General features: G+C 46.5%; 1 protein-coding gene across 2 annotated transcripts in view; it reads right to left on the bottom strand.

Moving 5' to 3' along the window:
- Nucleotides 1-15,045, bottom strand: part of LOC147031225 (integrin alpha-6-like) — a 378,714-nt gene that overhangs the window by 177,700 nt on the left and 185,969 nt on the right. For both annotated transcript variants that reach the window (XM_085876100.1, XM_085876099.1), the window contains exon 12: nucleotides 14,250-14,413. In XM_085876100.1, the coding sequence (XP_085732226.1) occupies nucleotides 14,250-14,413 (164 nt within the window). The remainder of the gene's footprint in view (nucleotides 1-14,249; nucleotides 14,414-15,045) is intronic.

Below are 15,045 nucleotides of genomic sequence, written 5' to 3'. Positions count from 1 at the left end.
TACATTGTTGCACACGTACATTGTCTCCGATGTTGACTCCTCTGTGAAGGATCACCTCTGTGAAGGATCGTGTGGATTGTTCCAAAGCATTACATTGAGGCACCATCTGCACTGGTAACTCTCATCACTCGGTACATCATCAAAATTATCTGTTGATATCCAGCAGCTTCAGGTGCGTATGTCCAATCACTGTGACTTCTGCTCCAGTGTCGGGCAGAAAGGTCACTTGTCCGAGGGGGTCGTCGTCAAAATTTGAGACATCAACATGAATATGTGGCATGCTTTCCAGGTTAACCTGAGTGGTACCTGCGACCAGCACCATGTGACGAAATGCTGATTTGGATGTTGTTATCCCGGTGGCTCTGGATTTCCAGCACACTTTTCCAAAATGTCCAAAAATACCACACTTGTGACACTTTTTGCTTTTTGCAGGGCACTTTGGCCTGTCAGAGTGTGGATTGCCACCACACCTGTCACAATGATAGCTGTCACGTGTAGGTCGATATATACCACTGGCTTGCTGATTCAGGGTGCCGTCTTGGTGACAGGTCAGGTTAGGTGTAGGAGCATGCGCCAGAGCAGCGCGTCGCTGCATCCACTTTCCGCCGGTACTCCAGGGGCCTCCGTCTGCCCATCCCCCAGGCAGATGCCTGGCCCATCCCCATCTCCTTGAGATGCTGATCAACCTGCTGCAACTACAAGGAACGTGTTTGGCCCATTGGCCTCCTCCACTCACGAGGTTCCCTCACGAAGAGAATCTGGTGAGCAGGATCAGCATCAGGAAAACGAGCAACATGTCCATACAGAGACAGCTGATGCTCACAGACTATGCAAGTAACAAATCTCATTTGAGTCTCTCTCAGCAACTCTCAGCAAACCCAGTGCGTGCCCCAGTTAGAATAGGTACACCGTATCCCTGCGTGTCGTAGGATGCGAATAAAAGGGTTGGTGTCAGGAAGGGCATCCGGCCATAAAAAACCTCGCCTCAAAAGGAAACCATGATGAGTACAACTTATGGCAGGGTACAGCCCGAAGTACCCTGTGGGGGTCCTCAATACCTCTCATTAAAACTCAAGGTGGGGAACCCGATCGAAGCAAGGGAGGAAATTTTTTCATTTACGATGACCAATCGTCTGATGCCCCACGTGGAGATCGGTTTCTGAAGTTTGGGACATGGAATGTAGGGAAAATGACAGGGATATCAGGAGAAGTGGTTGAAACATTGGTCAGAAGAAGAGTGGACATATGTTGTGTGCAGGACACATGATGGAAGGGAAGTGGTGTGAGAATGGTGAAGGGTAGGCAGGGAGAGAAGTATAATTTTATGTGACAAGTGTGCCCGGAAGGCGTGCATGGTGTTGGTGTCATGTTTTCTGAGGAGTTTGTAGACAGTGTAGTGAGTGTGACGAGAGTGAGTGAAAGGTTGATGATGGTGAGAATCGTGATCGGAAAGCTCTTAGTGAACGTCATCTCGGGATATGCCCCGCAGGTCGGTCGAAGCGATGAAGAGAAGAACATGGTCTGGTGTGCGAGAGAGAAGTTGATGGAGAATGTGAAAGATGAGGAAGTTGTTGTGGTGGGAGCAGACTTGAATGGACATGTGGGAGGGAGTACAGATGGTTTTGATGGAGAATGTGAAAGATGATGAAATTGTTGTGGTAGGAGGAGACGTGAATGGATATGTGGGAAGGAGTTCAGACGGTTTTGCGGGAGTCCATGGGGGTTATGGATATGGTGTGAAAAATAGAGAAGGTGAAAGGATCTTGGAGTTTGCTGATGGAGCTGATTTGTTGATTTGTAAAACTCAACTCCAGAAAGAGAATAAAAAGCTTATTACATACACGTCAGGTGGGTCGACGACGACCATTGACTACCTGATGGTGCGTCGGTGAGATAGGCGAAAACTCTGGGACACAAAGGTGATCCCAGGGAAGGAGACTGTTTCACAGCATCACCTGGTTGTCTGCGATATAAGGGTGAAAGGTCAGGTCAAGTCAGGTATGGGAGCATGCGCCAGAACAGCGCGTCGCTACGTCCACTTTCCACCGATACTCCAGGGGCCTCCGTCTGGCCTTCCCCCAGGCAGATGCCAGGCCCATCCCCATCTCCTTGAGATGCCGATCAACCTGCTGCAACCACGAGGCACGTGGTCGGCCCATTGGCCTCCTCCACTCACGAGACTCCCTCACTGAGAGAATCTGGTGAGCAGGATTAGCGTCATGAAAATGAGCCACATGTCTACACAGCCGCAACTGACGCTCACGGACCATGCAGGTAACAAATCTCATCCAAGTCTCTCTCAGCAACCACTCGTTGGACACAAAATCTGACCAGCGATAGCCAAGGATTCTCCGAAGAGACCTGGTAACAAAGGAATTAAGTCTCCGTCTCAGATCCTTGGTCAGAGTCCAAGTCTCGCATCCATAGAGCAAGACTGGAAGCACCAAGGACCTGAAGACTCGGACTTCCGGCCTCCCGCAAAGGTACCGGCAGCGCCACACCCCATGATCCAGTGAATCCATGACTCCCCAGGCCTGATCCAGACGTCTATTGACCTCTGACTCACAGCCAGCAGAGACATGAATATCACTGCCAAGGTAAGTGAATCTCTCAACGACCTCAACATCCTCACCACAAACAGACACAGCCAGGACGGGAGCATCCAAGATGTCACTGAAAGCCTGGATCTTAGTTTTGACCCAAGAAACCCATAATCCCAGCGGCTCCAACTCCTCATTCAGCACCTCGAGGGCCCCAAAAGGATATCTAAAGTCTCCGCAAAGATGACTGCATCATCCGCTAAATCAAGATCCGAGATCTTGACATTCCCAAACGATGCACCGCAGCTTGATCTCTCCGACATCCTGCCTAGAATCCAGTCCATACAAGTGCTGAAAAGTGTGGGGGCCAGTACACACCCCTGAAGAACTCCAGCAACAACTAGAAATAAGTCAGAGATGGTACCACACTTCCCAGCACTCTCAGTACCAGAGTAGAGTTCAGACATCAGATCGATCAGTTTTGTTGGCACGCCACGAAGACCAAGAATCCTCCAGAGGGCATACCGATTGACTGAATCGAACGCTTTACAGAGATCAACATAGGCTGCAAGCACCCCCTGCCGAAACTCTCGTCTGCGTTCGGTGAGGACACGAAGAGCAAGGATACGGTCAATCGTTGACCTCTTTGGTGTGAAGGCTGACTGCTATGGACGCTGGTGCTCAAGCAGATGGTGGCGAACCCTATCGAGAATTAACGGAGCAAAAACCTTGCCCCGGCACTGAGAGGAGTCTTACCCCTTAGTAGTTGTTGCGTCTTGGTGATCACCCTTCCCTTTCCAGAGAGGGACAACAAGGCCCTTCTTCCAGTCAGTGGGGATGATGCCTGTGTTCCAGGCAGAGCACAGAACTGCATGCAACGACACGAGTGCAGCATTTCCACCAGCCTTGAGAAGTTCAGCATGGATGCAACAGATCCCAGGAGCTTTGCCCCGTTTCAACTGGTTCACCGCAGCCAGCGTTTCCACAAACGAAGGTGGAACACAGTTGATTGGAGGGTCAGCAACAGGGATTGTGACACCCTTGACGTCCAACTCGACAGCAGGGGGATCAGCCTGGTACAACCGCTCAAAGTAACCGGCCCAGCAGGCCTTCACTTCAGACTCCTCTGTCAAGAGCCTACCACTCTCTGCTCTAACTGCAGTGTTCCGAGGGATGGGCTTGGATGAACGCAATGCGCGAATTCCCCTGTAAGCGGGACGAGAATCACTTGTCCACAGGTGATGCTCTAACCCTTCAGATTCCTCGCACATTGGCCTCCTTGTCCACCTTTAGTGCACGTACAGTTTTACGCCTCAGCTCCCTGAACAGCTCAGCTCTGCCATTCAACCTGGCCCTGCGACTTTGGTCAATGGTATCCAGTGTCCCTTGAGAGACAAAATTCTTATTTGCCCTACGGTGAGTTCAAGACATCCACCGGCAACATCAAGGACGGTGGTCTTGAAGGAACTCCACGACTCTTCAGGACCCCCAAAGCACCCGGACACCTTAAATGTCCACTCAGCCTGTTCGCAAACTCCTCAGCTACTCTCTCATCCTTGAGCTTGCCAACATCCAGCCTTGGCTGGGATGGTACCATTCTCCAGGATTTAAGGTGCAGCTTTAGAGTTGCTACAACAAGCCGGTGGTCAGTATTGAGGAACTGAGCACTCCGGTAGACCCTGCAGTTCTGGATCATCCTCCAGCGATCCTCAACGAGGACATGGTCAATCTCCTTTGCCACACCGCCAGCTTTGGAATACCAAGTCCAGCGATGAGCTTGTGGGTGCTGAAACCATGAACCAGCCACCCTAAGTCCATGACTTCTTGCAAAGTCAAGGAACTTAGTGGTATTCTGGTTCATAGTTCCAGACCCATGGGGACGAACACATGTCTCATAACCATCCCTATCAGTTCCAGTCGATGCATTGAAATCCCCCAAGACTAGAAGTGTATCTCGTCTGGGGCACTGATCTACCACAGACTCGAGCGTGGCTTAGAATGTGTCCTTCACGGTGAGGTCACTCGCCTCAGTCGGAGCATAGACAGAGACCAGGGAAATGACACCTCAGGAGTGACAAATCCTTAGTCTCATAATACCCTCGTTGACCGGTGTTACCTCAATTATCATTGGGGTCAGCTTATTGGACACAGCTACAGCAACTCCTTGAGTATGGTAACCATCAGAGCGATCAGACCAATTGTAGGTGCAACCACCCACCATTATCTCGCCGCAATCCGGTCTCCGAACCTCAGAGAGTGCTGCAATACAGATGTCCAAACGCTTGAGCTCAGATGATAACAGAGACAGGTGATCATCCCCTCTTTGGGATATGACATTCCAGGCACCCACCCGAAGGGACCGCCTCAGGCTAACCCAAGGAGACTGTCGTCTGGTAGATAACACCTCAGCACCACTCCGACACACTCTCCCGTAATGTGACCCAGGGATGTTACCCCGTGGTTTCCCTCCTTTCGAGGTGAAATGTACGAGGAGAATTCAGCGGGTGAAGTACCAACCGAGGATGAAGGTGTGGAGGCTGAAAGAGGTGACAGTGAAGGAAGCATTAAGAGAGAGGCTGAGTATGGTATCGGATGATGTGATTGAGCTTGAAAGTGGTTGGATGTCAATGAAAGATAGTCTATTGGGAGCCGTTGGTGAGGTATGTGGATGGACAAAAGGACACCGAAGTACTCGGAAACATGGTGGTGGGGTGAGGAAGTTGGAAAGACGATTGAAGAGAAGAGGAAGAAGTTCAAGGAATGGCAAAAGGAGAAGGGTATGGTGGTAGAAGAGGCCGCGCATGAAAGTTATAAGGTAGCCAAGAAGGTTGCAAAGAAAGAGGTAGCAAAGGCGCAGGAGGCCTAAAGGAAATACTCGGAGAACGCTTGGATTCGGAAAAGGGTCAGAGAGCGATATTCAGGATTGCAAAGCAGGCAGCGAGAGAGAGGTTTGATGTGACGGTGGTGAGTTGCTTGAAGGATGAAGTGGGACAAATCGTTGTGGACTCAGATGGAATTAAAGGAAAGATCGAAGAGATATATTTGGCCGGGGGGCCAGTGGGACCTACCTTGCTCCTCCCCTGCGACAATTTTTCACTGATACCACAATGTTCATATATATCCCAAGTATCAGAAAAAAAGCTGTTCCCAGAAAAATAACTCATTTGCACTATGCTAAATTAAGCTGTTTCCATTTTTGCATGAAATTAAGCTATCCAAACATTATTCTCCATCTCTGATAACAAAGGAAATAAGTTCACTTTATTCCTTGACCCTCCAAACATATGTGTAGATTCCTCATTTACAAATTTCCATGTACCAGAAGTTGAGATATTTACGAAAATGAGAATTTCCATAATGGCGGATCCTAATTAGCATATCAATGCATTCAAAATTATTTCCACTACTTTAAACTCAAACAGAAAATAGTTGTTTCCCTTAAACACCAACAGACATCATATAATAAGTCGCAGTTATGTATTATATCAGGCCCAGGTAATTAATTCTATTGATTAATCTGATTTCGCATGATTTTCGAACGATTCATTGTGCTTTGTATTTTATGCTAATTAGCCTACTTTAAAAAATACATAAAAATTCAATATATTTTTTGCCAACCTGGCTTGTATCTGGCAACACTTAAGTAATGGTTTTTTGACAAAAAACTGACATGAGTGGTAATTACAAGGAAAGAAAATGGAAATTCTTGCATTTTGTGGGAATTATTGTCTTTAAGTCAAATTTAATCAATAAGCAAATGAGCTGATTAGGTTAAACAAAATATATTTTAATACGTAAATGTATAAGCTTTCATTTGACACCAATTTTGTGATTTTATGTTTATATTTGACAGAGATATTGACATTTTGCCAATCTTTGTGACATTTGTTTATTTTTGATTGGTTGCCATGGAAACAGCTTAATAAAGCATAGTGCAAATGAATTATTTTTCTGGGACCATCTTTTTTCTGATACTTGGGATATATATGAACACTGTGGTATCAGTGAAAAATTGTCGCAACGGGGGGGAAAGGTAGGTCCCACTGGCCCCCGGCCTATATGGAAAGGCTGTTGAATGTAGAAAATGAATGGGATATCAACATAGAGAGTAACTCAGTTTTAGGACCAGCAGAGAAGATAACTGAGAAGGAAGTTGAGGAAGCTATAAAAGCAATGAAGAGTAGAAAAGCAGGAAGGCCGACGGGAGTTGTGGGAGATATGTTGAAGACAGCGGGAAGTTGGGGTGTGAAGAGAATGACAGAGATCTGTAATCTGGTGGTGAAAGAAGGCCGCATTCCAGTGGATTGGGAACTGAGTAGCCTCGTCCCTCTGTGCAAGGGGAAAGGTGATCTTCTGGACTGTGGCTCCTATAGAGCAAAAAAGTTATTGGAGCATGGAATGAAGGTATTGGAAAGGGTGTTGGAGAAGAGGATAAGGAAAAAAAATGACCATTTTTACAGCCATTTTTCCCTGCTGTGCAGGGGTTGGGCTTTTTCTTGAGGCAATGTTTTATGGCCGGATGCCCTTCCTGACACCAACCCTGGTCACCTCTTACGACACACAGGGATATGGTACACCTATTCTAACCGGGGAATACACCGGGACCAGTACATTGGTACTCATTTCGCTGACCTCGGAAGGATGACAGGCTGAGTCAACCCCCTGGTTTTAATTCAGCAGCCAACGGGGCTTGAACTCAGGACCCTGGGATCCCAAGCCACCTCCCTAACCACTAAGCCAACACCAGGCTTAAGAGGATGAGGAAGAAGGTAAAGATTGACGAAATGCAGTTTGGATTTATGCCAGGAAGAGAAATGACAGATGCAATTTTTATTGGAAGCAGTTGCAGGAGAAGTACATGGAGAAGAGGAAGAAGTTGTTTTTTGAGTTTGTTGATCTGGAGAAAGCATTTGATAGGGTTCCACGCGAAGTAATAACATGGGCATTGAGGAAGTTCGGAGTAGAGGAATGGTTGATCAGAGTAGTGATGGCCATGTACGAGAGAGCACGCACAGCTATAAGGACGAAGGATGGGAACAGTGGTGAGTTTGAGGTGAGGGTGGGAGTGCACCAGGGGTCGGTACTAAGTCTACTTGTATTTGTAGTTGTGATGGAGGTGCTGGCTCGGAGAGTAAAGGAGGGTTTACCGTGGGAGCTGCTGTATGCAGATGATCTGGTGTTGATTGCAGAGAGTATGGATGGACTGAAGGAGAAGATGAACAAGTGGAAGGAATGTATGGAGGCAAAAGGTTTGAAGGTGAATATCAGAAAGACGAAGGTGATGTCAAGTGGGAAAGCATATGGTGAGGTGGAAAGGACTGGGAAGTGGCTGTGTGCTGTGAGCAGGAAGGGTGTCGGAGTGAACTCCATTCAGTGTACAATGTGTGCTGAATGGGTTCATAGAAAATGTAGTGGTGTGAGAGGGTCATTAACCAATGTGACAGCTACATTCAAGTGTAAGGTTTGCATAGAGGGAGCAGCAGATGAAGGAATTGTTGAGTTGGATCTTGGAGATGGTGTGAAGCTGGAAGGGGTGAAAACATTTCGCTATCTCGGAGACATGCTGAATGGAGAAGGTGGATCAGACTCTGCGATGGTTGCTATTGTGAGATGTGCATGGAAGAAGTTTCGGGAACTGAATGGCGTATTGACGAAGAGGGGAGTGTCGTTGAAGCTGAAGGGAAAGGTGTGTGCTAAATGTGTGAGGAGTACAATGAGGTATGGGAGTGAGACATGAGTACTGAACATCGAGCAGCAACAAAGGCTGAAAAGGGTCAAAATGCGAATGGTTCGGTGGATGTGTGGAGTATCGTTGAGAGAGAGGTAGAAAAATGATGACTTGCGGAAGATGATGGGAATAGAGTCTGTGATGGATGTTGTGAAGAGAAACAGGTTGAGATGGTTGGGTCATGTGTTTAGGAAGGATGAAAGTGACAGGGTGAGAGGAGTGTTGGAAATGAATGCATTGGAAAGTAGAGGACGGGGAAGACCGAGAAAAACTTGGCGAAAGGTGGTGGAAGAAGAAATGAGGGTAAGGGGCTTAAGAAGGGGAGATGCAAAAAATAGGGTAAAGTGGAGAAGATTGTCATGGGGCCCGCAAGGCTAACCCCCGCTTCAGCAGGGAAAATGGCCTTAAAATGCTTGTTGTTTGTTGTCGTCAGCAACCGCTCGTTGGACACAAAGTCCGACCAGCAATAGCCAAGGATTCCGCGAAGAGACCTGGTACCAAAGGAATCAAGCCAAAGTCTCAGATCCCTGGTCAGAGTCCAAGTCTCGCATCCATAGAGCAAGACTGGAAGCACCAAGGACCTGAAGACTTGGACTTTCGTCCTCGCGCACAGGTACCGACAGTGCCATACCCCATGATCCAGTGCATCCATGACTCTTCAAGCCCGACCCAGATGTCTGTTGACCTCTGGCTCACAGCCAGCAGAGACAGAATATCACTGCCAAGGTAAGTGAATCTCTCAGCGACCTCAACATCCTCACCACAAACAGGTACAGACAGGATAGCAGCATCCAATATGTCATTGAAAGCCTGGATCTTAGTTTTGACCCAGGAAACCCGAAATCCCAGTGGCACTGACTCCTCATTCAGCACCTCGAGGGCACCCAAAATTATATTGAGAGTCTCCGCAAAGATGACTGCATCATCTGCGAAATTAAGATCAGAGTTGTTGACATTCCCAAATGATGCACCGCAGATTGATCTCTCCAATATCCTCCCCAGAATCCAGTCCATACAAGTGCTGAAAAGTGTGGGGGCCAGTACACACCCCTGACAAACTCCATTAGCAACTGGAAATAAGTCAGACAAGGTACCACCACATCTCACAGCACTTTCAGTACCAGAGTATAGTTAAAACATCAGATCGAGATGTTTTGTTGCACCCCACGAAGACCAAGAATCCTCCAGAGGGCATCCCTCATTCACTGAATCAAATGCTCAACATAAGCTGCAAGCAGCCCCTGACAAAACTCTCATCTGCGTTCGGTGAGGACCTGAAAAGCAAGGATATGGTCAATCGTTGACCTCTTTGGTGTGAAGGCTGACTGCTCTGGACGCTGGTGCTCAAGCAGATGGTAGCGAACCCTATCGAGAATTAACGGAGCAAAGACCTTGCCCCGGCACTGAGAGGAGTGTTACCCCTTAGTAGTTGTTGCAGTCTTGGTGATCACCCTTCGCTTTCCAGAGAGAGACAACAAGGCCCTTCTTCCAGTCAGTGGGGATGATGCCTGTGTTCCAGGCAGAGCACAGAACTGCATGCAACGACACGAGTGCAGCATTTACACCAGCCTTGAGAAGTTCAGCATGGATGCCACAGATCCCAAGAGCTTCATCCCATTTCAACTGGTTCACCGCAGCCAGTGTTTCCACAAACGAAGGTAGAACACAGTTGATTGGAGGGTCAGCAATAGGGATTGTACCACTCCAGACGTCCAACTCGACAGCTGGTGAATCAGCCTGGTACAAACGCTCAAACTTACTGGCCCAGCCGGCCTTCACCTTGGACTCCTCTGTCAAGAGCTCACCCAAGAGCTAACCCTAACCCTAACAGCTAACCCTAACCCTAACCCTGAGAGACGGGCTTCGACGAACGCAATGCACGAATTCCCCTGCAAGCAGGACAAGAATCACTTGACCAAAGGTGATGCTCTACCCCTTCACAGATTCCTCGCACATAGGCCTCCTTGTCCACCCTCAGTGGACGTACAGTTTTACGCCTCAGCTCCATGAACAGCTCAGCTCTGCCATTCAGCCTGGCCCTGTGACTCTGCGCAATGGTATCCAGTGTCCCTTGAGAGAAAAAAATTCTTCCTCGCCCTCCGGTGAGTTCCAAGACATCAACCGGAAACATCAAGGATGGTGGTCTTGAAGGCACTCTACAACTCTTCAGGATCCCCCAAAGCACCCAGACCCCCCCAAATCTCCACTCAGCCTGTTCGCAAACTCAGCCACCCTCTCGTCCTTGAGCTTGCCAACATTGAGCCAAGGCTGGGATGGTACCTTTCTCCTGGATTTAGGGTGCACCTTAAGAGTTGCTACAACAACCCGGTGGTCAGTATTGAGGAACTGAGCACTCCAGTGGACCCTGCAATTCTGGATCATTCTCCAGTGACCATCAACAAGCACATGGTCAGTCTCCTTTGCCACACCGCCAGCGTTGGAATACCAAGTCCAGCAATGAGCTTGTGGGCGCTGAAACCATGAACCAGCCAACCAAAGTCCATGACTTCTTGCAAAGTCAAGGAACTTAGTGCTATTCTGGTTCACAGTTCCAGACCCATGGGGACCAACACACTTCTCATACCCATCCCTATCCTTTGCAGTCGAAGAATTGAAATCTCCCAAGACTAGAAGTGTATCTCACCTGGGGCACTGATCAACCACAGACTCGAGCGTGGCATGGAATGTGTCCTTCACGGTGATATCACTCGCCTCAGTCGGAGCATATACAGAGACCAGGGAAATGACACCTAAGGAGTGACGAATCCTTAGTCTCATAATACGCTCGTTGACCGGTTACCTCAATTATAATTGGAGTCTGCTTATTGTACACAGCTACAGCAACTCCTTGGGCATGTTAACCATCAGAGCGACCAGACCAATAGCATGTGTAACCACCCACCATGATCTCGCCGCAATCCGGTCTCCGAACCTCAAGGTGCTGCAATACCGATATCCAAACGCTTGAGCTCAGATGATAACAGAGACAGGTGATCATGCTCTCTTCGGGATCGGACATTCCAGGCACCCACCCGAAGAGACTATCTCAGGTTAACCCAAGGAGACGCCGTCTGGTGGACGACACCTCACCACCACCCCGACACCCTCTCCTACAATCTGCCCTGGGAAAGTTACACCGTGGTTTCCCTCTTATCATCAAAAATTGGGTGTGCTGAAAACTTTTCCCCAATCCTGTCATCCGGTGAGTTGCCCTGTGAAGGGAAACTGCACAGGAGGTACTCCCACGGAGTGGGTTTTCAGATTTTTTTTAATGCTTCTGGAATGTTTTGCGGAATGAAAGGTTTTATGGTGGCTGAAGTGCAAATCCTGCCACCAACCTCCTCATTAGAAGTAACCCAACTGCAGGAGGATGTCCACAGACACAGCCAGGGAATATATATATATATATATATATATATATATATATATATATATATATATATATATATATATATATATATATATATATATATATATATATATATATATATATATATATATATATATATATATATATGGCCGTTGGCTCACAAGGAGCTCCTTTGCCCTTTGACAGGTTTTGTTCTTCATCCTGCTGGGTGTCCATATCATACACCCTCCTCACCAAGAAACTTGGTGGGGGAGATGGTTTTGTCACCGACAACCCGACCATGCAACAGGTTAGTACAGGTTTACATGGTACCTGTAGCAAATCACAGATCTACTCTGACCTGACCTTACAATCGTGACAGATTTCAGGTTAGTCCCGTCAGTCCAAGAAACCATCACGTCAGCCTTTTCCCCAGCCTCCTTGTCAGTATTAACAATTATGGATGGCGGTGATCACTTCATCAACAAGAGTGTTGCCAATCAATTCCACGGCGTGATTCAGCATGGATCTCATTTGAATGCTCAAACAGTGTCTGAGGGTGGAAAGTTGTTCTTCCACTGCCATGTCCGTCAAGCAAATGACAAATGTCGCCATTTGATTGCTCTCTCCAGGAGTTGAACTCTTGCAATGAAATGTTTTCATTGAGCACAGGTGCAATGAGGTATTGAGCTCTTGGATGATGGTCGAGGTGATTGAGGACGTGAAGGCAATGCCTCACACAACAGACGTATCCCTTCATCATGATGGCACTGTTGTGCTGCCACCATGTCAGAGAATGCCACCATTATTGATGCCATCTCTGACGAGCCGCCAGCCTGCTCGGGGTTCGATCACCAGGCCATTGTAGGTTGCTCACCAGTTTTATTTGGCATCCTCGTTTATGGCGTGCTGTGGATGTTCATGAAAGAACGAAGCTGACTATGCCATATTATATTTGTAACTCATTGCCTGACAGATATAAACTGTTGGTCATATATTTCCACTCCATAGCACGGTACATGTAGAAGCAGAAGAACAGGAGAAGAATCACAGCTTGACCTATTACATCACCAAGTAGCCCATGATTCTAATAATACAAGAGTTGGGTCGATACTCAGTTCCACAACACACTATCGACTGTAGGGTGCTCGGCAAGTGGCTTAAGCACTCAGGCAAGCGCTCCAATTCAATGGGTGGCAAGTGATAGCGATGTCCGAATATCCATACAATGTCGAATTAGACAAATGAACACCTTTTTAGCAGTCAGAACTGCAGCTAAGTTCATTTCTGGAGCTTAAATTTTGTAATTCGGCTTAGTTGAAGAGATTCTTGAGGTTATGGCAAGTGCAGCAATGAAATAAAGCCATGAATGCTGGCATCTTATAAGCATTGCAATACATCCAACGATTCGTAGCTATGATGAACAGGAAATTGATTATATAAGTGACAAAAGTGGAAAAAAAAACTTTATCATAAAGAAATCGTTGTGGCCTGTTCCAAGTCAAGGCATGGGTAAGCAGGCCATAAAACATGGTAGCTTCAGACCCCAGCAAGGTAACCCAGGATACCGCTTAAGACCCCAGAGAGTGAGGTAGTCGAGGATTGCCTGATAAAGGATATAATTAAATAAGGCTGTTAATTATCTTCAAAAGGAGTGTTTTAATTAACCAAAACACCCAATTTTCACTCATGCACTTCCTTGGAGTTTTCTTCGTATGCATGCAAAGTTTCAGGCTGCTTGGTTTCATGTTTTTGAAGTTATGGAAGAAACACACACACGCATGCATGTGCGTGCACACATGAACATGCACGCACACGCACACACAGTTTTATTCCTTCAGATAATTGCCGTTTTCTTTAAAATTTCAGATTTCACTCCAAATTTCGACAGTTATTTAGGCCACGAGAGTAGTTTAGTTGTAATTTCCACCAATTGGTAAACTGAAAGTAAAATTCAAAATTATAATGATCAACTTTGTTGCAGGAACACATAGTATGACATCACATGATCCATATTACACATTATAATGTGCATTTCTCCGAGTATCTATCCTGTAAAAAGTGTAGAACAATGAGAATATACAATCATTTTCAGATTAGCCTTTTTCATTTAAAATTAATCTGTAATTCTAAATGTAGAACTTTTGTTCATACGAGAGCACATTTTTTGAAGGTTCAGAGTTAATAGCCACAAAGCTGAGGGTTCGTCTTGGGCTCCTAATTCCCTTGCACCAGCCTTGATTGGTTCAAGTATGGAAGAAAATGGTCTGATTGGATTAGCACTCCTGCCAGTGCATCGCAGTCGAGACTGCAATTGACACTCTTGTACTCTTACCCTGTCACCTTGATTTTGTACTTTAATACCCTGGTTGTGGCCCTGCATGAGGATGAGCCAGGCAAACATTCAAACTTTGGGTTATCCTGCCAGCCTGAGATAGATAATGATTGAGAGATGGCAGTGGAATCAAGAAGGAGAATATTATTGTGTTAATTTTTCATCATACATAAGATATTATTGTGTTAAATGGTACATAAGAGCTATGAGGCTGGTACTTCAGGAGAGACCCTGAGCAAGTTCCCAATAAATTCAAAGAGATGTAAGACACAGGGTCGCTGGAGGAAAATGTCTCACTTTAAGTTGCAGGGTGTTAGTGAAACACTGTATGGTGTTCTGCCCAGGAAGCAGCACCGTACCGGTCACCATATTGTCATTCTGCTTGTTGTTCATGAAAACCACACGGGATGCAAGACCTTGATCTCGCCTGTTCATCTCCACCTTCATTATGTATCCAAATGCTATAATGCACACACACACACACACACACACACACACACACACACACACACACACACACACACACACACACACACACACACACACACACACACACACACACACACACACACACGTCATGCATAGCATGAAGGAGATGCCAGTGCAGTAAATTATTCAAGCAGAACAAACTTTGCTTTAGATTAATACAATTAAACGACAGGGTGTTTTACATAAGACTGCAACATTTATGTAGTAAATAACTAGTGCAAATATAAAATTATTTCAGTAAAGAGTGGAATGAATCAAGAAGGTATAACATTTATTTCTGCTCTGAAATGATGTGAAAGCTTGCACATTCATTCAATGTGGCCATCATTATCTCGGGTCACTTTTCTCATGCATTGTGGACATTTGGCACATCGTGTCACATTTCTTCACAAATCGACTGAAACTGTCCATGCTGTCATCCAACTGAAAATTTGTTTCACCACGAATGGAAATTGCCATGATTATATCGAAGAACTTCCGGTTCTGGGTTTGAAGACACGGCTGGTTCTCTCAGGGGTCTCTGCCGACTTTCTCAAAGTGAAGTTTCCGGTCGTTATTTGTCCTGTTTTAACCGTTTATTTTCTCACCTTCATGTTTACTGTGT

This window comes from Eptatretus burgeri, chromosome 3 (assembly GCF_056783735.1).
Source record: "Eptatretus burgeri isolate ZD-2024b chromosome 3, Ebu_testis_v1, whole genome shotgun sequence".
Lineage (NCBI taxonomy): Eukaryota > Metazoa > Chordata > Myxini > Myxiniformes > Myxinidae > Eptatretus > Eptatretus burgeri.
Note: the sequence above shows the minus strand (reverse complement) of the source record. Positions and strands in the feature narration are given on the sequence as shown.